The sequence below is a fragment of the Eschrichtius robustus genome, chromosome 2, assembly GCF_028021215.1.
Source record: "Eschrichtius robustus isolate mEscRob2 chromosome 2, mEscRob2.pri, whole genome shotgun sequence".
In the NCBI taxonomy this organism is placed as follows: domain Eukaryota; kingdom Metazoa; phylum Chordata; class Mammalia; order Artiodactyla; family Eschrichtiidae; genus Eschrichtius; species Eschrichtius robustus.
The window spans coordinates 83,142,304-83,167,780 of NC_090825.1; the positions used below are offsets into that span (position 1 = coordinate 83,142,304).

A 25,477-nucleotide genomic window follows, 5' to 3' on the forward strand; every position below is an offset into this window, starting at 1 on the left:
CCAAGCACCAAGCACCAAGCTGGTCTCCCTGTGCTATGCGGTTGCTTCCCACTAGCTATCTATTTTATATTTGGTTGTGTATATATGTCCATGCCACTCTCTCACTTTGTCCCAGCTTACCCTTCCCCCCGCAACCCCATGTCCTCAATTCCATTCTTTATGTCTGCATCTTTATTCCTGTCCTGCCCCTAGGTTCTTCAGAACGATTTTTCTTTTTCTTTTTAGATTCCATATATATATGTTAGCATACGGTATTTGTTTTTCTCTTTCTGACTTACTTCACTCTGTATGACAGACTCTAGGTCCATTCACCTCACTACAAATGACTCAGTTTCGTTTCTTTTTATGGCTGAGTAATATTCCATTGTATATATGTGCCACATCTTCTTTATCCATTCATCTGTCAATGGACACTTAGGTTGTTTCCATGACTGGGCTATTGTAAATAGTGCTGCAATGAACATTGTGGTACATGACTCTTTTTGAATTATGGTTTTCTCAGGGTATATGCCCAGTAGTGGGATTGCTGGGTCATATGGGAATTCTATTTTTAGTTTTTTAAGGAACCTCCATACTGTTCTCCATAGTGGCTGTATCAATTTACATTCCCACCAACAGTGCAAGAGGGTTCCCTTTTCTCCACACCCTCTCCAGCATTTATTGTTTGTAGACTTTTTGATGACGGCCATTCTGACCGGTGTGAGGTGATACCTCATTGTAGTTCTGATTTGCATTTCTCTAATGATGAGTGATGTTGAGCATCCTTTCTTATGTTTGTTGGCAATCTATATATATTCTTTGGAGAAATGTCTATTTAGGTCTTCTGCCCATTTTTGGATTGGGTTGTTTGCTTTTTTGATATTGAGCTGCATGAGCTGCTTGTATATTTTGGAGATTAATCGTTTGTCAGTTGCTTCATTTGCAAATATTTCCTCCCATTCTGAGGGTTGTCTTTTCATCTTGTTTATGGTTTCCTTTGCTGTGCAAATGCTTTTAAGTTTCATTAGGTCCCATTTGTTTATTTTTGTTTTTATTTCCCTTTCTCTAGGAGGTGGGTCAAAAAGAATCTTGCTGTGATTTATGTCAAGAGTGTTCTGCCTGTATTTTCCTCTAAGAGTTTGATAGTGTCTGGCCTTACATTTAGGTCTTTAATCCATTTTGAGTTTATTTTTATGTATGGTGTTAGGGAGTGTTCTAATTTCATTCTTCTACATGTAGCTGTCCAGTTTTCCCAGCACCGCTTATTGAAGAGACTGTCTTTTCTCCATTGTATATCCTTGCCTCCTTTGTCATAGATTAGTTGACCATAGGTGGCGTGGGTTTATCTCTGGGCTTTCTGTCCTGTTCCATTGATCTATATTTCTGTTTTTGTGCCAGTATCATACTATCTCGATTACTGTAGCTTTGTAGCATAGTCTAAAGTCCGGGAGCCTCATTCCTCCAGCTCCGTTTTTCTTTCTCAAGGTTGCTTTGGCTATTCGGGGTCTTTTGTGTTTCCATACAAATTGTGAAATTTTTTGTTCTAGTTCTGTGAAAAATGCCATTGGTAGTTTGATAGGGATTGTGTTGAATCTATAGATTGCTTTGGGTAGTATAGCCATTTTCACAATGTGGATTATTCCAATCCAAGAACATGGTATATCTCTCCATCTGTTGGTATCATCTTTAATTTCTTTCATCAGTGTCTTATAGTTTTCTGCATACAGGTCTTTTGTCTCCTTAGGTAGGTTTGTTCCTAGGTATTTTATTCTTTTTGTTGCAATGGTAAATGGGAGTGTTTCCTTAATTTCTCTTTCAGATTTTTCATCATTAGTGTATAGGAATGCAAGAGATTTCTGTGCATTAATTTTGTGTCCTGCTACTCTACCAAATTCATTGATTATTTCTAGTAGTTTTCTGGTGGCATCTTTAGAATTCTGTACGTATAGTATCAAGTCATCTGCAAACAGTGACAGTTTTACTTCTTTTCCGATTTGGATTTCTTTTATTTCTTTTTCTTCTCTGATTGCTGTGGCTAAAACTTCCAAAACTATGTTGAATAATAGTGGTGAGAGTGGGCAACCTTGTCTTGTTCCTGATCTTAGAGGAAATGGTTTCAGTTTTTCACCATTGAGAATGATGTTGGCTGTGGGTTTGTCATATAAGGCCTTTATTATGTTGAGGTAAATTCCCTCTATGCCTACTTTCTGGAGGGATTTTATCATAAATGGGTGTTGAATTTTGTCAAAAGCTTTTTCTACATCTATTGAGGTTATCATATGGTTTTTATCCTTCAATTTGTTAATATGGTGTATCACATTGATTGATTTGCGTATATTGAAGAATCCTTGCATTCCTGGGATAAACCCCACTTGATCATGGTGTATGATCCGTTTAATGCGCTGTTGGATTCTGTTTGCTAGTATTTTGTTGAGGATTTTTGCATCTACGTTCATCAGTGATATTGGCCTGTAGTTTTCTTTTTCTGTGATGTCTTTGTCTGGTTTTGGTATCAGGGTGATGGTGGCCTCATAGAATGCGTTTGGGAGTGTTCCTCTCTCTGCTATATTTTGGAAGAGTTTGAGAAGGATAGGTGTTAGCTCTTCTCTAAATGTTTGATAGAAGTCGCCTGTGAAACCATCTGGTCCTGGGCTTTTGTTTGTTGGAAGATTTTTAATCACAGTTTCAATTTCATTACTTGTGATTGGTCTGTTTATATTTTCTATTTCTTCCTGGTTCAGTCTTGGAGGTGGTGCTTTTCTAAGAATTTGTCCATTTCTTCCATGTTGTCCATTTTATTGGCATATAGTTGCTTGTAGTAATCTCTCGTGATCCTTTGTATCATGTATAGAATTACTGTTTTTGCTCTTTTAATGTTAGAAAGAGTGTTTAAATTTGGGGGTTTCAATGCTTTTTCCCCCTAACTCTTCAATGATAATTGTTATTAAAAATTCAACTTTTTTTATTGATAAAACTCAAGGTTAGGTCATATAACTTCAGTAATGGAGATGGAAGGTGAGCAAGGTCTACTGGGCTTGCTTGGGCCTCACTTCCTTGGACTGATACGACAGGGACGGCATCCTGTGTTTTCTCTCACACCCAGAGGATCATGGCCCTCATCTTTTTTTCAGCTCTTATTTCATTTCCAGGGTGTAGTGCACATCACTGTGGGAAACCTTGTAAAGAAGATTAAAAACTGGGGAAGGGAAAGCCAGTCTGTAAGCACCTTGTTAAAATAAACCACTTCTTCCTAAGCTCAAGACAGCAAGAAACAGTTTAATAACTATGAAATAAATTCACCACCTGTTTTTGCAGCAGTATCAAAGACTTCTAACAAACATAAGAATGCTTTGATCCTTTTGAGCCAGAAGAAAATTATGAAGCTCTGAATTGATAGTTCATGGAGAGTCTGGGGACACTGATCAAAGAAAACTGTTATTATTATAGATGAGAAGTTAAAATATTTGAATATAAGCTACTCAGTACATCGTACTTCTTTCAATGCTGAATTGCATATTTAAAAATTCAAATAGTCTTGTTATGATTAAGCTGTATTTTAGTATAGCTTGTATACCCCAAAATAAAAAACATTAAAATGTTTTTAAGCAACTGTGTTTCTTTTGTTAATGGCTTTCAAATTATATAGTTGAGATGGATTGAGGGGGCAGTGTATAGTGTATATTTTATAGCAGCCCTCTAGGTTACTGTAAACTCAGTTGAACAGAATTATATAAATGAGAGAATGTTTTAACATTCTTTCATGATCTTTAGGAAAATTTCCCATAAGTTTTTCAATTATACAATAACATTATATGATTGTAGATTCCACTTTAAGTACTATAATTATACAGCTGAGAGGCTTAAAGACAAGGATACCAAAACTTTTATTATAGCAAGGAGTATGTTTATGGGCATTTTACTGTAAGTATTTGAGCATTTGAAATGGAAAACATAAGAATCACTTGAAAATTTGATTCTGCTATGGGAGAAAATGCTTCTATGTGAACAACACACGACACTAAAGATAAAGTTCAGTGTAATTTTGGAGTGAAAATCGACATTTCCTGTAGATTTTACTTATCAAGAAAGAGGATATTTATTTTGTAACTGCATGTTCTGGATCTGAGCCACGTTCATGTGTAGTTAATAACTCCTGCCTCTGAAGTCATAGGGAGGCATTTAACAAAATATGTATTGAAATGCTTCAGGAATAACTCTGCCTAAGGATGTGGAAGTATAAACAGGAAAAAAAAAATCCCTACAAAAGAGGACATCTCATTAAAAAATATGTTGATTAGTTGCAAGAAAGACGGAAGGAAAGGCAGATCCCCGCCTTGTGACCACATCCATCCAAGCCCAGTGCCTGGCACTGAATATTTGCTCTTAAATGTGGCACCCTTCCATCCTTCATTCTATAACAACTTCCTCTTGAAAATAGCAGAAAATAATAATGCACAGACCCACAAAGGAAGCATTACAAAGGTAATGGAAAGATCTTTCAGTACTTAAATCAGCCAGTGATTCATACTTCATTAAAAAAAAAAAAAAAACAGACTTTTGAAATGTAGTCAAGTCTTGGATATTAGTTTCAAACCAGTTCCTCAAAAACTTCACTGAAGAGGAAGAAGAGAGTTTATTAATTTTTGAATTGGCATATTATGGAGATAGCCTATAAGTTCAGGCCCTCATCTCTGACTTGCTCCATGAGTTAGGACAGAAACCCCCACCTTGCTAAATGACTGCAGGACCAGGCTTGTGGCCTGCGCCCCCAACTCAACAAGAATATTTAAAGGAGAAGGCAGCCATAGCTGCAGAAGTGTTTTGTGCTCTACTTATGAAACTGAATTCTTTGTCACGTTTATAAATTAAAAAAGATACTGATGGGTAAATGAGTCACATGCAAAGGAGCCGTTCTACCTCTCTGACATCATCAGTAACGGTTAATGCTCTCCTGTGCAGTGCACTAGTCTCTTGAGAACTTCCAGTGCATCCTTAGAACGAAAGGATGTGTGCTGATTGGAACACAGAGATCTGTTTTATCTTACATTAAAATATGCTAGCACTGAATTTAGATTCATGTGTTATGAAGTAACATTTGAATTAGTCAAAGTTGAGAAACTTAATTAAGAATAATGTCTCTTGTTTTTTCCCCCACAGAAATATTTACAGGACTGAGCAATTTGATGACTAATGGACATATTTAAAGGCCATCTGGTACGGATCATGGCAACCAAAAAAATAAATAAATAAAATTTGTTACCGTTGGCAAGTTCTTATTGCAGTAGAATCATATGCTGAATGGTACCCCTGAGATTGTTTAACATTATATATTCTAATAGGTACCCAGCCAATTTTGACTTAACAAGGGAAGAATACTTCAAATTGACTACCTGTTAGAAGAGATGAATCCCAAACAAACCCACGTGCAGAAAATGCCGCTCAATTTCGTGTGCCTTGCTAAAAGAGAGACTTAAAAAACAGAGAAAGGAAGAAAAGGAAAGGAAAGGAAAGAAGAGAAAAGGAAAGAAAAGAAGTAACAACTTAGTATATCTGAGTGTGGCCAACGCTATGCTATGTATGTGTAGGGTGAAGTTTACCTTCTTACATAAAGAAAGGGTGCACCTCTGGGGTCACAACACAAATGACTTTAGGGTATAGCTAGTAATGTTAATGAGGAAAACTGGCCAGATGTAAAAAAACGACAACAAAACAATTGGACAGACAAAACTGCACCTTAGTGTTGAGTGTCAGTTAAAACAAGTACCCTTGGCCTCAGGATCTGGGAATACGTAGGGAGCAGAGGGGACTAATTGTTCCCATGTGGAGATATGGGTCCAGTGATGCCAGATTTTTTACAACTCTTCAAGAGACACTTTTTATGTGAAATCTTTTCATTTTGAAATGTTTACTCAGAATTCAAATTCAAGGGAAGAGTTAGGAAAAATTCTTGCAAGCCAAACAAAATCTACTTTGGGGACTAGATTTAGACCCTTGTCATAGATCTTCAATTTGTTCTTTCTGAGTTAGCTAAATGAGTTATGTTTGTAAGGTTGTAGAGGAAATGTTAATGCTTCCTAATACATGAATGAAAAAAGAGACTAGGTTACATTTATTGCTGAGTAGGTGAGGGCTTTAACTGTGACATCAGATTGCCTGTGTTTATATTTTGGCTGTGTTCCGTGGGCAAGTTACCAATACTCTGTGTGTCCAGTTTTCACTTCAGTAAAGTGGGAATGATAATGGTACAAATTTCATAGAGTTGCTGTAAGGATTCAGATGAGCTAATCTATATATAGTGCTTATTAGTACAGTGCCTGGCATATAGTAATTGCTCGATAACATTGGCTGTTGTTACTTCACAATAAAATGATATTCAGAGGACTTGCTTTTTGTTGAACTTGAAGAAAACATCCCCTAAGAATGTAGAGAGTTTGTTTTATGTTGAAGAATATGCGTTAAGAGGATAGATTCTGGAGGCTGCAAGCCAGGATTTAAATCCCTACTCTACTGTTGTGTAACCAGAGCAAGTTAATTAATTTTCCTAAGCTTTAGATCTGTTATCTATAAAATGGGAATGATAACTGGTACTTAAAAGTCATAAGAATTCAGTGAGATAATAACGCATAAGGTCAACACCTGGCATATAAGTCGATAAATGTTACTTGCTGTTATGAATATTCTTTTCCCATTCTTTAGAAGTTCCATATTTGCAAGCAATTTTTATTCATTTATTTATTTATTTATTTTTAACGTGGAATCTTTTTTAAAATTTTACTTATTTTTTTGGTTGCATTGGGTCTTTGTTGCTGCGCGTGGGCTTTCTCTAGTTGTGGCGAGCAGGGGCTACTTTTCATTGCGGTGCACGGGCTTCTCATTGCGGTGGTTTCTCTTGTTGCGGAGCACAGGCTCTAGGTGCATGGGCTTCAGTATTTGCGGCACGTGGGATCAGTAGTTGTGGCGCACGGGCTTAGTTGCTCCGTGGCATGTGGGATCTTCCCGGACCAGGGCTCGAACCCGTGTCCCCTGCCTTGGCAGGCGGATTCTCAACCACTGCACCACCAGGGAAGTCCCTGCAAGCACTTTTTAAAATCAATCTACAGGGGCTTCCCTGGAGGCGCAGTGGTTAAGAATCTGCCTGCCAATGCAGGGGACACGGGTTCGAGCCCTGGTCTGGGAGGATCCCACATGCCGCGGAGCGGCTGGGCCCGTGAGCCACAACTACTGAGCCTGCGCATCTGGAGCCTGTGCTCCGCAACAAGAGAGGCCGCGACAGTGAGAGGCCTGCGCACCGCGATGAAGTGGCCCCCACTTGCCACAACTAGAGAAAGCCCTCGCACAGAAACAAAGACCCAACACAGCCATAAAATAAATGAAAATAAATAAATTTTAAAATCAATCTACAGAGACGTCCCTGGTGGTGCAGCCTGCCAATGCAGGGGACACAGGTTTGAGCCCTGGTCTGGGAAGATCCCACATGCCATGGAGCAACTAAGCCTGTGCACCACAACTACTGAGCCTGTGCTCTAGAGCCCACGAGCCACAACTACTGAAGCCCGCATGCAGCAACGAAGACCCAACGCAGCCAAAAAAATAAATAATATAAATAAAAATAAATTTATAAAAAAACCCAAAAAATCCATTTATATCTCATTATATGTATTTGAAGAAATTATATCACCTAAAAAATTGAAGTATAATTGATTTACAATGATTCAGGTGTAATTATATCATTTTATTTAAATTAAGCTTTATCTTAATGAACCATATTACAACAATGGTTTTCAACAAGGGCGATTTTTGATTTGACCTTCTAGAAGATATTTGGCAATGTCTGGAGACATTTTTGGTTGTCACACTGCAGGGAGTGCAACTGGAATCTAGTGGGTAGAGTCCACAGATGCTGCTAGACATCTTGTAATGAACAAGACAGTCCTCTGCAACAGAGAATTATTCAGCTCAAAATGTTGCTAGTGCTGAGCTTGAGGAACTCTGCATTACAGCTATAACTACCATAAAATTTAGTTTGTAAAGTTCTTGCCAAGGAAAAGAAGGAGAGTTAGTTATATTTCAAAACACAACCTAAACTCAGATAGAAATTAACACATAAATTGAAATCTGTGGAATCATATTCAGTATTTTAAATATAAATATGTATGTGCATAAATATCCCTATTTTCTTCTGGTTACAAAAGTAATATAAGCTTGTGAAAGTTAAAAGACTGCAAAAGCATGTAAATGGACAGTGAACATCCCCCCCTCTGTTTTTTTTTTTAACCTATTCCCACTGAAGACCATTGGAAATCTAATTGAGTTATATTACTTCAGAATTTTAAATACATGTGTATACTGTTCTATAATTTGATTTTTTAAAGTTAATGTCTTTCTTTTCTCTTCCTGAAAAATTCAGTCCTAGAGCTGCTATGTGGGGCAGAGCAAGATAGGCGTTCAGGACGGGTGGCCTGGCATGGGATGTCATGGCCCAAGCAGGGTGAGGAGGGCATCCATGTGTGTAGGCAGCCCAGTGTAAGGTGTCAGCAAAGGCCAAGTGGAATGAAAAACACAAAAAGCAAGGCCTGGTGGAGGGTTTTGAGCCCAGATGAGAGAGGACACAAAAAGCAAGGAAGTGCTCAAAGGATGATGGGACATGTCAAAAGGACACAAAAGCTAGCTTAAAGGAGTCACAACGGAGATAATTTGAGCATCAAAGTAAGTGAAGTAAATAAAGTTAGTAACAGATTAAAACCCACTGAATAAAATAAGAAACTTTGCGTCCATTATGGTATAATAAGTAAATGAATAAAATGAAAGTTTGATGAGAAATGGAATATTTATAAGTCAATAAATAACCTCTCCACCAAAAAATATTAATTAAAAAGGGAAAAATGGTAACTTTACTGTGGAAAAGCCTGGAAGATGTCACCTTAATTATATGATCAAAGTTAACATCATCAGTAGTGTGACAAATCAAAATTGCAAGCCACCTAATAAGATGCTGTGGTAGCCGGCTTCTCATCTCCTAGTATTCATGCCCTGGGGTAGTCTTCATCCATGCTGAGTTTGGCCGACTTGTGTAATGGATAGCATATTATAGAAGTGATGGTATGTGACTTCTGATGCTTAGTCCCAAAAAATATTGCTTACTTTGGGAGAAGCCAGCTGCCATGTTGTAAAGACATTCAAGCAGCCCTAGAGAGAGGGCCACATAGTGAGGAGATGTTGTTTTTGCCAACAGCCAGCACTAACTTGCCAGCCTTGTGAGTGAGCCATCATGCAAGCAAATTCTCCAGCCCCAGTCAATCCTTCAGATGACTGCGGCCATTGCCAACATCTTGCTTGAAACCTCATGAGAGAATCACCCAGCTAAGCTACTTTTTTACCCGATGCACAGAAACTATGCAAGAGAATGTTTATTGTTTTCAACTATTAAGTTTTGGAGTAATTTGATATGCAGCTATGGGCAACTAATACAGATGCAGTGAAAGGAACACAGCGTTACTTCTGTGATATTCCTGCCAGAGATGCACAACCTGAATCTAGTCCTAATAAGCAGAAAACAAACACTAATTGAGAGGCATTCTGCAAAATAACTGGCCTGCAATCTTCAATAGAGTCAAGGGCATAAAAGTTAAAGACAGAAACTGTCCTGGAGTGAAGGAGACTAAATAGAGACGTGACAACTTTACATGCAATTGTCCATTCTGAACTTGATTCTTTTGCTGTAAGGGATACTATTGGGACAGCTGGCAAAGTTTGGAGACTGAGGATTAGATGATGGTAATGTGTCAATGTGAATATTTTGATGATTGTATTGTGGTTATGTAGTAGATATACTTTAGGAATTACACACTAAAGAATTCAGGGGTGATGAGACATCAGGTCAGCAATTGGTTACTCTCAAATGGTTAAAGAAAAAAAAGTTTTTTGTACTGTACTTGCAACAGTTCTACAAGTTTGAGATTGTTTAAACATTTTTTTAAATTACATAAAAAAAAAAACAATGTGTCATGGAATGTGACGTCGCCTATAAAAATAGACCCACCTGTCCTTTTTTAAGGGATGTATGGTACCACCCCCCAAATTTTACCAATCTCTTATTGATGGCATTTAAATTGATTCCAGTTCTTTGCTATTATAAACATCCAGTTATATGTTATTATAAACAATGTTAGTAAATATCCTCATAAACATGTTTGTGCCCTTGTTCTATTTTTGCCCAAGAACAAATTCCTAGAGTTGAATTTCTAAGTGAATGGATATGCATTCTTTAATCAGTTTAATCATAAGTCATTGTAGGAAACCACATAAAATCTCCTTGAAAGAAAATGAAATCAATAATTTGGTCATTATTTTCATTTGTTTTTTCCCCCACTAGAAAGTAATCTCTATAAGAGTGGAAACTTTATCTGTCTTGATTATCACCATTCCCAGCATTAAGATAGTCCTAGGCATTCAGTAGATATTTGTTACAGCAACAGTAAAAGCAAACATTTATTATGTGTCTGGCGTTGTTCTAAGGATATGAATTCATTTATTCCTTGTAACAAGCCTATGAGATAGGTGGTAGGATTATTTCCATTTTGCAGATGAGAAAATTGAGGCAAAGAGAGGCTAAGTACTTGCCCAGTTTCACAGGGCTAGTCAATGGTGGAGCCAGGAGTCCAGGCAGTTTTTCTTCAGTTTACGAGCTGTCATCCTCAATGTTATAATGGTTCTTTCTTGTTGATAAATGAATCGATAACTGAATGGCCAATATATTTATTTGATTCTTTGATCAATTACAAATTTAAACTATCTTTTTGGGTTTTTTTCTTTTTTCAAATAAAAATGGAAAAGAATGGACTGCTCACTTGGTAAAAGCCAAATGAGTTTTATGGTCCTCTGTACTAGGCTGTACTTACTACATAATACTACTGCTCCTGGAATTAATATTTGTACAGGTGTAAACTATACATCATTCTTACTAAGAATTTATTTATAATGTGTAAACAGAATATTTGCTTCGTATTACAAATAAAATAGTAAATCTGGGTCTGCCACTTGAGTCTAGGAGGCAGAACCTTTACTACTCGTTTTTCAAACATTCTCTGCTCCCCATTTGGGCTCCCGTGCCCTGCACTTGGAATACACACTCTTCGTCTCTCACAGCGGAAACCCAACCACACTCAAGCTCTTGCTCAGAACCACCTCTTCCGCTGAAGACTGCTTTACCTTTCTCTTTTTTCTTACCCTCCTCTTGAAGATTGAAATGATCTTTCCCTCCTCAAAATTCCCTGAGTCCCTTTTATAGTACTCTCACAGGAATAATACATTCTAAACATACCTTATATTACTTGTGAGAAGATGAGGATCTCCCTTAATAGACTATATTCTCTTTTACTTTTATTCATTTTATAAAACTCCAAAATATAATATTTTGTACAAAATATGAAATTAAGTATGTTTTTTTGAATTATCTCAAGGAAATCTATGTTGAATTTTTTTATCCTAAACAAGAATACTAAGGTTTGAATATTATATATATACACACATACATACACACACACATATATTCCTCAATTATCAGTCATTGTAAAATAAATGAAATGATTAGACATGATTTTTTTTCATATGATGATTTGTATTTTGTCTTTAGTTTACAAGGCATCAAGAAGCAAAAAGCATAATTAGCTTTCATTTCTATAAGACCTTTTTTGTTCTGTTCATGGCTACAAATAGCAACTTTGCTTTTACCCACAACTTCAGTTCCCTTTTCTTTTAGGGGGCGGTTCAGGGACATCAAAGGTAATAAAATCAATCAGAGGGATAAGTGGAATTTTTTTCAAAGGCTAGTACTTAAGGGTGTGTTCCTGTTAGAGAATTTTAATACTAAATTTGTTTTCAAGTGTTTGTGTAATACCAAATCTCCCTGCCAACTAGAAGAAGGACTGTCCTTGAATCCTGTTCTGCATGAAATAATAAAATATAATCCCTTCTTCACATATATTTAAAGAAAAAGAAGAACTTCAGGGAATGTTAAGCATTGTCATTTTACAGGATTATATTTTGTTGTAAACAAAAGCAATAGCATAGCCTTCAGGCCAGTTGTTCCTCTTCCCCCGTAAGTTCTTTCCTTTACCCACAGGATTCAGACAAAGCTAAAGGCTTTTGTTCTGAAAGCTCACATAGCAAGCCAAAGAGAAAGTTCAAACAAATGTCATCAGTCTTTTAAAAATGTCACTGCTTGTGTAAATTAACTGTGGTCCTTGGTTGCTGGTGAGCCTCAAGCATCCTTGGATAGGTTGGATATTCAATCATGTTTTATTTATATTTGGTGTAAGGTATGTTTCTTCTAGAAAGCAATGACCATGAACTCTTCTGATTTAAAGTTTAGGTCATGCTTTTTTGTTTGTTTTAGCTTAGTTTTTGTTTGATTTTTTGTTTTGTTTTGTTTAGATTAGCTTCAGTATCTTGTGATTTCCAGAGGATGATTTAGAGGCTAACTTATTATTGTGGAGCACTTCTAAAGATCTTACTGATTTTTGCTTCTTACTGTTGTTCATCTGGCCAATGGATTTATTTGTGATTCACCAAATCATGTTTATAATTAGAGATTAAAATAGAACTTTAAGACATCTTTTCCTTTGAATGTATTTTTATATTGTGAATGATACATTTTAAAATAATACCTTGCTAAAGTGTACATACTTGATACATAGTCTGAAATATATTCAAAACAAGAGTAAAGTCTAAATGCACATATTTTAAAATTTAGCCTAGTTGAGTCCTCTTGACAAAATGTTGAGATGTTGCATTAGTTCCATATGGCCTGTCATTTATATTAATGTAAAGATTTTGATCATATCCTTTGTATATAAAATTCATGTGGGAGCCAGCTGAGATTCTCCTTACTGCTTCTAATTGCATTGCATTGTAAGTCTCCAAACCTTATTCAGGAAAGAATATCTTTTGGGAGGCATGCCTTATAAGTAAGGAATTATTACTTTGTATATTAGATGCAGGATTTTTTAGTAGGTGCTTACATTTCATATATTGTGTTAGCTATAGATTTTTGATTTGTTTTAAAGTAATTCTGAGAACTTCAGCGATTACTTCTGTGGTGATCATTCTTGGCCGAGGGTATCTTTCTCCTTGGATCTATAGCTCTGTGATGCATATATGTAAACATGCCTTTGTTCTCAAAGTCTTTTTCTTTCTGATTACTGTTGTATCCAAGTGCTTTGTCTGTGCCTTAGTTTCTTTTTTTCCTTTTCTTGTGCCTTAGCCTATCATTTGTGTGAGTATCTTTGTTTACATTCAGCAGAGGTATTAAGTGCATTTTTGATAATAGAAGGGAGTGACATAGGAAGTAAGGAGAAGAAATCCCGAGCCTGGGGTGGATGTGAGGTAAAAGGGGTAAAGAAGTAGGAGAGAAAAGGAGAGAGTGGGTGTGAGGGAGGAGGAAAGAGGAAAAGGCAGAACAGGGGCTATGGGGGTTTTTGAAATCTTGGGGGCTGGTCTTGGGGGAGGGAGATCAACAGACCAGCATTTTCACCAGGCTTGGGCTCAAGCTTGTGCAACTACTAATGTATTGAAGAACCTCAGCTGGGATTTGCTGAGCACAAACGCTGTAACGTGTTAGTCATCCATTATCTGCTTCTATTTTTGCAGGTTCTGAATGATGACTGACGCGGGTTTGTGTGATATCCCTCACAGTCCCTGTCATCCCCCAGTGATAAGGAACACTCACGTCTAGCCCCAGCACCAGGGCAGAAAGCAGCTCTGAAGGGAGGAGAGCTTCCGCTCGCGGACCCGACAAAAGTACCGCCTTCCCACGGGGTCCTGCCTGCGGCTCTTGATCCAGACACCTCGCAGCTCTCGCAGGCAGATGGTGTGTGGCCGCCGCCGGACGCCCGCCGCGCCCCGGCCATGAAGTAGTGGCTGCTGGCGGCGCCGCTGCCCGACCGCCGGCCCCAGCCCAGCGCTGCGCTGCCGGGTCCTCCCGGCGGGGCCGGAGCGGCGTGGCCATGGCTGGCTTTCGTCGCCTGCTAGTTCTCCTCCTTGTTTTTCAAAGCAGCTGTTTGGGTTTCAGAAGCCCACTTTCTGTCTTTAAGAGGTGGGTGTTTGTTTTTTGTTTTTAAACAGGCGAAATGTTGTTTGGATGGTTTCTGTGCATGCTGCTGAAAAATGTAATCACTTATGAACCGGAGTGTTGGAGAAATATACATGGTTGATTAACTTTGCTGAAATCACTTGGAATTTTAGCACAGTAACTTCTTGTAAAAGTCCCCCTTGCAGAAAAAGCCCACTGTTTTGTAGCCAAGCTGCACTGGCTTTCAAAACTCCACTTAGAAGTTGTGATCTCCAATACTAATCACTCCCTCTTGGGGAGATATTTCAGAAACTACGATATAGTCGTTTAGACTTGAATGCCTTCTTGTTTATAACAGCCCGAAGAATAAAATATAAAGGTAGGTAACTGGTGGGGAGAAGCAGATCATGGACTGTAATAGCTCCACGAGGAAACATTGAGCTGTATACACGCGCCTCATAATTACCGTGTTAAATATTTATGCACCTGTACATTTGTAATTCACATCACAGTCTTCCCCCCACCCCCATAAAACTCCACCTCCTAGCAATATTACTGTTGGTTTTTTGTTGCTGACTAGTAATACTGGACATTCATAAAATAGTCACTTACTGGCTTGTAGTTAATATTTCTGCCATTAGAGGATTGACAGGCCTGTGATAATTTATTTATACTGTACTTTCATTAACTAGAAACAAATGTATATTTGACAAATTTTTATTGAATTAAGTTTTAAATGTAGGCTGCTAGGTTGCTTTGATTATATTTTGCTCTCAAGTTGGGTATATATTGCTCTTGAACTATACAATGCAGTTCTGAGAATATTATAGAATGTTATGTGGTTATTACATCTTTTCATTGGGTCTAAATCAACAATCTTTAAAGTCATAGAATTCCTTTTCTTTTCCCCTTTCTCACATCCAGGTAAGATACCATTATGTTCAAGGATATTGAAATTGTCTTCTTTTTTCAGGTTTAAAGAAACTACCAGATCATTTTCTAATGAATGTCTTGGTACCACCAGACCAGTAATTCCTGTTGATTCATCAGATTTTGCATTGGATATTCGCATGCCTGGGGTTACACCCAAACAGGTGAGAGGAATTCTGTATTTCATTATTCACATGTTCTGTATACAATCTATAATTAAAGCAAAGAAACTGCATTTACAGCAGTAGTAACGTGTTTGAAAAGTAGGCATTTGCTTTCAGGACTCCTCAAATGGGGCTAGAATAATTGAATATTATAAAGAGGAGTAAAATTTTTAAGGTAAATTTTTCAGTTAAATTTCTTTCTAAAAAGTTTCCCCATATTATTTGTGTTTTGAAATGTAACCTTGAAAATCTGTTTTGAAATTCTCAGTGGAGTAATAGCCTTCGTAATGCAGCATGTAAGTGTATATTAAAATATGAAAAATTATTCTAATAAAGGGAAATGATATTGAGCAGCTGCATCTAAGAGATTAGGTTGTTAAAATACCCTTCTATCGCAGCCACAAGTTGAGAAATAAAAGCATGTGTTTACTGCCAAGAATTCGAAAAATAAAACATTCCACACTTTTAAAAGTTAAAAAAAAACTGTTCATGCAGGTGGTTGATTGTGAGTTTTCTTTAGAGTGATTTGCTTGTCATAAGAGATATATTTTGAAGTAGTAGCAGAATTCATACCACCGTGACTTACACAGCATTTTGAGTAGAACTGGGTTGTTGCTAGGGCTTTCCCTATTTTAGGCATACACAAGAAGCTCAAACCCACTGCTGTCACATGAACAACGTGTTTCATTAAGCATAAAAAGGCCAGAATTAATTATGCTTTTCAGCCAGGCAGTGCAGGGATTTATGTGCGTCATTAAAAAAATAGTCTTCCTCTTCTGAAGGGCTGCAGAGACAGGGGAAGACCTGGGTGTTGTAGAGCTGCAGTGGCTGATGACTCATTGTTGCAGATAACAACATTCTATTTTTCTTTTCTTTCTTCTGTTTTAAAGTACTGAGAAAATAAAGGTATTCTGTGTATTGGGGAGAATTCTTTTGAAATTGACAGTCGGAAGCTCTAAGAAAATACACGTGGTCTTTTTGAAGGACTAAGGATTGACAGGCATTTATTTGAATACAATACCCGCTTATGGTCTAAGTATCTATAAATAACTACTGTTGTCAAATTGGCCCTCACCTCCTCACCCCTGCCCATCCACAAATGACCAGGCAAATTACTTTTCTGTATGTTTAGTTATTAGTGTCCTGGCCTTTAATTTTATAAGGTCTTTATTTAGTACTTAGTAAAAAGAGATATAATGAGATTGGGAATAGGAGAGAACAATGATAGTTGCTCACTTATGAAATGTGATTCTTCTTTCTCTTCTCACTTTTAAAAGTGATTTTTCCTGTATATTTGTTTAAAGTGGCGTTATATTACTTTTTAAAAATATTCATGGGACTTCCCTGGTGGTGCAGGGGGCCTGGGCTTGATCCCTGTTCAGGGAACTAGATCCCACATGCATGCCGCAACTAAGAGTTTGCATGCCACAACTAAGGAGCCCGCCTGTTGCAACTAGGACCCGGCACAACCAAATAAATAAATATTAAAAAAAAAAAATTCACTAATTAGTCTTTAAGCACTCTTTTCCTACAAGAATATCATTATTTTCTCAAATAATCATTTGTTGTAGTTTGTTATTACTGTGTTTCTTCTTCTTATTTTACAGTAAAAACATTTAAATTATTATAATAATAATAGGTAACTGTGTTGGGGTGAACATTCTCAGAAAGAGTCCTAAAGGAATTGATTATAAAAGACTGAAAAGGAACTCTATTTTCATAAAGTAAAATGTGTTAACTCATTTTTTTATAATCTTATAATTAGCAAAATAACTCTGTGGAAAAAAGAACATATATTAATTAGTAAATTACAGCTTGTTATTTTGCACTAGCTGCGTTCAGCTTTGCCTCATGCAGTGGACATTTGCTGGTTGCCTTCCCAGAATACAGTTCCTCATTGCTGCTTCTCTGAAACCATGTGGTTCCTGGAGCTGTCTACCCAGGATCCAGAGGCAGAGTACATAGACCAGGATTAGCAAATCACTGCATACCACTCCTCCTTCCACAGTGACTGGTTGAGAAGAAGGTGTGTGACCTAGACCAGTCCAATCAAATCTTTTGCTGGGAACGCATGTTTTTGTTGCATGTGAGCAAAGGGCATGTAGTTCTAGGGTCTGCTGAGTTCATGAGAGGAGCCATGTCTAGAACAAAACTAATACCATAGACGGCAATGCAGAAAGACTGAAAGAATAGAGGTTCTTGCTGACATTGCTACTTAGGCAGTTTTCCTTTATGTTAGCCTTTCTTGTTTCAACCAGATTAAGTTGGGTTTTCTCTGACTTGTAACTGAAACTGCCTAACTGGGTAAGTGATTCCCTTGTTCTGTCTGGTCAGCTCAGAACTGGTTGTTGAATGTTTCTTCCACTTTCCCTACCACTTTCTATTGACCACATGCCACGAGTATTTACTGACTTGATCCGGCTGACATACAGGTCATATACCTCATAAACCTTCATGAGAAGTGGTAATTATACTCCTGTTGAGTGTACCCAGGAAGAGATGGATACAGAAACCCCAGAAACCCTTTCCTCCTAAACCCTGTGTTCTTAGTGAGGAAGATCCAGAACTGTGATAGTGTGAATACTTTTGGTGAAGAAAGTATTCTTTTCTTAAAAAGCAGATGAAACTAAGTTTAATCAGATCCTTAAGAGGAAAGGAGCTAAGAAGGCAAGGAAAGAAAGAAAAAACAACTATTAGAGGACAGAAATAAACGATGGAAAGGAATAAGAACAGTTGGCCAAAAAACATGGAGAAAATGATAAAGAACAACCAAAAAAAAAAGGAAAAATAAATCAAGAATAACTATAATATGAAGACCAGAACATTGAAAAAATCATATAAGAAAAAATCATATAAGGAAAACATGGAAACAAGGAAGGGCCTTGAGAAGTTAAAACGTATTTTTTTTAATGGCAGAAGATCAAGAATAGCAACAAAGGTTAAGGAAGGAAGGAACTGAGGACCCAGAACTTGAGTTGTTAATTGAGGCAGACCAAAGTAAATGTTAAGTTTTGGCAATAACGAATGATGCATCAATGAATCTGATTTAAGTGGTTTCCTTGGGGAACTTGAGATTGTTCGGTAGGCTTGGATAGCGAAACAAGCAGATGTAGTGTAGAGGTGGAAAGAACCTTAGCTATAATTCAGGTAGTACAGCTAACTAATTTTGTTGATGGAATACAGATCTAGATTGGTGTCTTACCAAAGAATATCCAGTCATGTCAGACCTCTGAGATGCAGTCCATTCAGCCATACCATAGGCTTCAAAGCAGCCTTTTAAAAAATTGCTCCCATTAAACCAGCTTCGGAGAGCCTAGGGAAAGTAGTTTATTATCTGTTGCAACGTCAATTTTATATTCAAAGTGAGCTCACTCTTTGTCTTCTGACTTGAAATTTTAAAAAGTAATTTCCATCCTCTTTAATTAATTTCTTGTTAATCAGTGTTTTTCAGGCTTTGGGAAGATTAGGGAGAAGAGTAAGCAGCTTTTAAGTAGCCTAGAATAGAGGTAAAGTAAGTAGAATCTGGTGTCTGATGGCACTGGCTTCAAATCCAGAGCCTTGAAGTGGTGATATTTTGAGACTCTTTCTTTTAGTACTTTTTCTTCCTCATTTGATTTTCTTTCTAACCAAGGGCCCCTGTGGGTTTTTGCTGTCACCAGCTCTCATATCAACAAACAAAATAATTTGATAAACTGCCAGCTCATGGTCATTGTAAGGTGCTATCATCAATTTGATGTGTTAAGTATCCCATGGGGGTTTGATTATAAAATAAAATAAATAAGACATAATTACAGTGATTTTACATAAAGTATATTGTCTCAACATCAGCCAAATCTAGTGGGCTAGAATGTAGGTTTTGGAACCAGGCTGACAGCATTTTTGTCCCAGCTCTTGTAGTGTCAACTCAGGAATTTTCTTAACTAGCTGGTCCTGCTCCTTTATCTGTAGACAGAATAACAATAGTACGTACCCAGGGTTATTCTGAGGACTGAGCAAGGTAATACCAGTGGCATTGTTCAGTTGCCCTGTATGTGCTAAGTTCTTATAAAATATGAATTCATTGTTATTTTGTGTGTTGAGGGAAATGTGAAAGAGCCTTAAGATGAGAAAGAAATTGCCAGCCCTTTACTTTCAGTAATTACTTCATGGAGAAGGTAAGACATCATAATAAGGAGAGGAAAGGTGGCCAATGTAGAAAAATAGGAAGTATGAACTGAGGTAAAAGAAACCTGGGGAAAGTAAGCAAGGAAGTAAATCTTTCAGTGTGCTTATTCTTAAGTAATTTCCATTAAAAATAGCCCTTATGATCAGAGAATGAACACTGAGAATGGATATATGTTTTTCTCAAAGTTCTTATATATCTTTTATGCCTAGAAAAGAAGTTATCAAAAGGAATTTCATAAGTATGAAACCTTAACTTTTTTCTATATTTATTTGAAATCAGCCTAGATTTCCTCACTTTGCTGAGGACTTTGTACATTGACCTTATTAAAAAATTACTCTTATCTAGTGCAAGCCCTTTCAAATCCTGTGTTTACATAGCATTTTATTTAATTGTTATTTGTGCCACATAGGTTCTCTGCAGTCTTGGTTTAAGGATTTACAAGTGTAAACTAATTTGTAAAAAATATAATTTTACAAAAATTAAATATTTTCTCTTGAACCTAATAACTTGAAACCATGTAATAATTGAATTTCTTTCCATTAGAATGTGTTAGGCTGCCATTTTCCTCCCTTATTTTGGGAGCGATTTGAGAACTATGAAGGAATACACTGTTTCCTTTCTGAACCTCTTGCAAATTATGGTCTCATTCTTTATTTATCTTTTGAAGAGTCACAGATCATGCTTTAAAATCAGAAAGCGGTCTTCCTCTGTGTTCCTAAGCACAAATATCTATCACCAGGAGTGAAAGAAAATAGAACAATTCTGAGTTTAAAGATCAGACACCCCAGAGCAACAAGTTGAAAATCTTGAAATTAGAGCCTTAAGTTGTCACTTATTTTAAAATAATGGTGAAAGAATGTAGTCGTTGAAATAAAACCAGAATGAACAAAATACTCCCTACAAAATTTTCTCAAGAGCTTCCCACGATGTTTCCCTTTGCTTTTTTCTCCCCAATGAAGAACCATGAGAAAATGTTTACTAATATATTTTAACTTTTTCGTTTTCTAACAGAAGAAGGGAGAAAGTCCGCTTACCTCCACAAGGCATGTACAACCACATAATGAGAACCCAGCTTTCACAGGCTTTTCTTAACTGCACTAGTTTAAGAAATCAGTTTTAAAATATCAAGCTATTATCATAACATCACTTATAAACAGCATTTCCTCAGGATATATGCTTATCAAAGAGGTAATACACAAGGTAAATGCAGAATTGTTGTGGTGCTTTCATTTTATGTTCAGAATGCTGATTAAACTTTTTCATGTAAAGTCACTTATACAGAAGTTTGCCTTATGGGTGATTTGGGGGATACTGTAACATGTTAAATATATATATATATTTTTTTTTTTTAAGAATCAATTTTATTTATTTATTTTTGGTTGCGTTGGGTCTTTGTTGCTGCACATGGGCTTTCTGTAGTTGTGGCGAGTGGGGGCTACTCTTTGCTGCGGTGTGTGGGCTTCTCACTGCGGTGGCCTCTTCTGTTGTGGAGCACAGGCTCCAGGCATGCAGGCCTCAGCAGTCACGGCACGCAGGCTCAGCAGTTGTGGCTCACGGGCTCTAGAGCACAGGCTCAGTAGTTGTGGCGCACAGGCTTAGTTGCTCTGCAGCATGTGGGATCTTCCTGGACCAGGGATCGAACCCTTGTCCCCTGCACTGGCAGGCGGACTCCCAGCCACTGTGCCACCAGGGAAGTCCCAAATCTATATATTTTTAATTTAATCATTACGGGGAAAAAAAAAACGTGTCCCTAGTTAGTGCTTAAAATTCAGGACAAAATTAGAAAGGAGCCCAGAAAAGTGAGGCTTTACTGGAATAATTTTCAGTTCTTCGGGGTTTGTAATTTACTTGTCTCCTCTCTAGTTATTAGTATGTAATAATATTTGCATTTTAAAAAAATAAAAACTCTTTTTTCTTTTGGACACAAAAATTAAAGGAAGGGAGACACCCCACACTTCCATTTCTCCATTTCCCCTCACAGGCCAGCTTGACTTTCCGCTTAAGCCTCATTGCACAAAAGGAGAAAATTAACCCCAGCCTTCTGGGCATCAGCCGTAGGTTATCTATTATACTCATTGTAGAGGATGGATCCGAGCTCTTCCTAAAGCAGCTGGGTGATTGCTGGGAAATGCCAGGGGCTATCCCCACCTGACTCCAGAGCTTGAACTTGCAACCCCCGTGGATTCCCTGACCACCTCTGTGTGATTAGCAATCACGTTCCTTCTTACCTTCTCTAGTCCTCTGGCCTGTCTGCCCCTACACCTCTTCTGATTCAATCTGTACACTTGAACAAACATGGCTAATGGGATTTGACTGCGAGAAGTTGTCTGGAAAATATTAAGAATTGTGAGGCCGAGAGTGTGAAAGACAGAAGTGGTGGCTCCAGTAGCAAGTCCTGCACCAGTGCGTTTGTGTTGCAGGAAAAAATAGACTATGAGTGAAAACTGGTTCCATTAAGTCATTGTCTTAAAATGACCATGAGTTACGGCTTTTAGTGTTTCTTTTTCCTCTGCTCTTAGTTTTTTCTCCCTTTATGAAAAAATAGAAAGAGCATGGTGATCTTGTTATTGAAGAAGGGAAATCAAGAAATATCCAAATTCTGGACTAGTATTTGCCTTTTATTTAGGAAGACTTAGGTAAAGTGTATAAAATTCCAAGATTGGGAAAAAGAGCAACAAAAGAGATTAAAATGCTGTACCCTTTCCCTTCCCCAAACTGAGGACGTAATATTATCTATTTTACCAATGGAGAAGCTAACAGCAAAGAGAATTTTGTGATTATTAGAAAGCACGGTTACCAGGGCCTTTTTTGTTTACTTAGCTGCGTCACATTAACTTGTTTTTTCCACTTTCTCTTTTGAACGTTCAGGATTGGTATCATTTAGGATGCTACATGTCAAATTCTTAAGTTGTATTTATTTGTATAATTCACCCCTTGTTTTAACAGCAAGGCTCAACTATACAAATAAATAGAATACAAAAATGTTAAATGGATCTTGTAAATGGCAAATTAAAGTCTCATGTAGCTCATTGCTAATTGTTAAGTTTAAATAATGATGCTTCATCTTTATTTTTACTCAAACCTATTTAATGTCCACTTAGGGAACATATGGTTGAACTATTAACAATGTTTGCCACTGTGAGAATAATCTAAACATGTCATATATCTGAGTTCAGAGCTGCAAATATATAGACCATTTTTTTCCTTTCTTTATTAAAAATGAGAGATAGAAAGGAGACTTTTATTTTCAATTAATCTTTGATATTTTTGAATTAACACGATACCTGAAGAGGATATTAGAAAAAGTAACTACAGTGTAAGAGACCCCCTTATGATCACCCGTTTTCTCAATAAGATTTAGAGTCCTTTTTGTTTTGTTTTTTTCTGGTAAATTTTTTAAAGGAGAAAACATTTATTCAGTGCTCATTATGTCACGCTACTGTATTAGGCACTTAACAAGCGCTGGCTCATTAATTCTCATAAAAACTTTGTGTTCAAGGTACTGTCATTCCAATTTTTTTGTATGAGAAATTGAAACTAAGGGAGATTAAATAAGCTATAAGTCCATAGCCCAATAGCCAGTAAATTGAAGAACAAGGATTTAAATACAGATTTATTTGAATCTGAGATGCATGCTTATTTCATAATTCTGTGCTGACAGTCTATTAATGGCCTATGTGTTTCCCAGAAAATGTTACTATTATAGACATTTTTTTTGTTACACATATATTGTAAAATAAAAGCTTCCTTTAGTTAAAAAGACAAAATATAATTTACTGGCTCCATCCTAAATTGTTCAATAACTTTAAAAAAATATTTTCTAATGTCTGTCCAGAAAGAAAGACTACTAATCTGAATTCTGATAAAATATTCCTGATCACCTGGCTGTTAAAAGACATATTGCAATCAACCTAATTCAGTTTATTTTAACACAATTTTGAATTATTCCAGTCTAAATCTAAGCCAGAGATTAGAAAGTTATTTCTTAAAGTGTCAGATAGTAAATATTTTTGGCTTGCCAGTCAGCCATAAGGTCCCAGTTGTAACTGCTGTAGTTAGAAAGCAGCCATAGACAATATGGAAATGAATAGCTTGGCTATGTTCCAATAAAAAACTTTACTTACCAAAACGGGCAGCCACCCATGGGCTGTTGTTTCTTGATCCCTGATCGAAACCACTGCATATGCCATTTAGGCTAATAAATGGACTTAACCTTTGACATCTCATGAACTGTGTCTTCTGACTTATAGAACATAGAGAATAAAAATACCAATGTGTGGTTAATAGCACTATGGTCTTTGTTCCTTAGTTACCTATTCAGTTTTCATAAGTAAATGGTCATAAACAAGAGTTCTCATTTGAAATATTGTATTTCATACTTCTCCATCTCGGTAAATGACAATTCCTGTGTTATAGTTTCTCTAGGCCAAATAGACAGGCGTCTTTCTTGGCTCCTCTTTCTCACACCCCATAAACGATATGCCAGAAAATCTTATTGGTTCTACCTTCCAAATATATCCAGAATCCAGCCCTTTGTCACCACACCCATCTTTCCCACTCTGGCCCATGCACCATCCTCTTTCGTGGATTATTAACAATAGCTATCCCAACTGATCCACCTTGCACTCTTATATCCCTAGAGTCTGTGCTCTATACTGCAGCCACAGGGATCCTGTTAAAACAGAGATCAGATCACATCACCCTTCTACGAATACCCTTTAAGAACTTTTCATACCCCTCACGTTTAAAACCAAAGACTTTATAGCGACCTCCAAAGTTCTTCATTTTTCCTGCAATCTTTTTCTACTCCTTTGTCTCTCATCCCTTATTTCTGTTATAAGTCATTATGGGGAAAAGACAAATCAGAACTCTAGTTCTGCAACTTGCTGGCTGCAAGATCTTAGGCAAGATATTTAACCCTTAATGAGCTTCAGTTTCCTCATCTGTAAAATGGGGATAATAATGGTTCTTACCTGATAGGATTGTAGTTAAGGGAATTAATATGTGTAAAGCCCAATACCACTCAGGAAATAATTAGTTATTATTATTTTTTCCCTAAAGTACATTACAATGGATGAGTTAAGGCATGTTATCAAGTAACTAATGCAAGGCACCAAGGTATTATAAATACCTTAGAATAGTTGAAATAAAGAATTAGAAAGGATCAAGTTGAGCATGAAGAGGGTGATTGCAACAATACTTTGGTCAGGACCACAATCATAATTTTCTAAAGCACATTATACAAGCAGATTAGACTCTGCATTTCTCTCTCTCTTCATTAGGAAAATCTGTGTGGAGGCAGTAGGATTTGAAGAATGTAGTTCATGGATAGAGAGAGAGATTTGGAAACAAACATTTAGAATCCCTATAAAGGGGCTTCCCTGGTGGTCCAATGGTTAAGACTTCACCTTCCAAAGCAGGGGGTGTGGGTTTGATCCATGGTCAGGAGCTGAGATCCCACATGCCTCGCAGCCAAAAAAACAAAACATAAAACAGAAGCAATATAGAATCCCTATAAAGGGCACCATTCTAGAAATAGTGCTATAAACAGATGACATAATCAGAGCCTCAACGTTTATCATTTTGTCTTTAAAAGAATCTAGTAGGTACAGTTTACTAAGAGAACAGTAATATACCTTTAGGTGCCAAAACCATCACTGTGAAACATGTAAAACAAAAATTCAGGGTGAAGTTCGCTATAATACAATTATAGAGGGATATTTGGTATATCAAATAGACTCCAAAAAGGAAATATGTAAAGAACTTGAATATTTCAGTCAACAGAATAATTTAATACTTTAAACATACAGTAAATGTAATTTAATAGATATGTAGACATAAAGTTTTACATTTTAGAAAGAGAATATACATTTTTGAATGTATATAAAATATTTTTTAAAAATCACATAGCTAGACACTAAGAAACTTCAGCTTACTACAATAATTAGAGTTTTATAGCTCTTACCCTCTGATGATAATCCAGTAAAACTAGAAATAGACTATTAAGAGATGCCGTGGAAAACTTTGCTACTTAGAAATTAAGGACCATTCTTCTATACAACCCATGAAACAAGGAGAAAAATAAAAACTGACATTATAAATTATCTAGGGAGTAACGGCAAGGCAAATACTTTATAACAAAACCCATGAGACCCAGCTAAAGCAGTACTC

The 25,477-nt window shown here is 36.9% G+C and overlaps 1 protein-coding gene across 9 annotated transcripts in view; it reads left to right on the forward strand.

Annotated features, from left to right (window-relative positions):
- The window catches only part of PAM (peptidylglycine alpha-amidating monooxygenase), a 296,746-nt gene that overhangs the window by 118,962 nt on the left and 152,307 nt on the right, over positions 1-25,477 (forward strand). For 8 of the 9 annotated variants that reach the window (XM_068535686.1, XM_068535687.1, XM_068535688.1 and 5 more), the window contains 2 exons: positions 13,627-14,071; positions 15,021-15,141. In XM_068535686.1, the coding sequence (XP_068391787.1) occupies positions 13,983-14,071; positions 15,021-15,141 (210 nt within the window). In that variant the 5' untranslated portion in view covers positions 13,627-13,982. Of the gene's footprint in view, positions 1-5,136; positions 5,194-13,626; positions 14,072-15,020; positions 15,142-25,477 lie in introns of all 9 variants that reach the window. The other variant, XM_068535682.1, reaches the window with a different exon arrangement.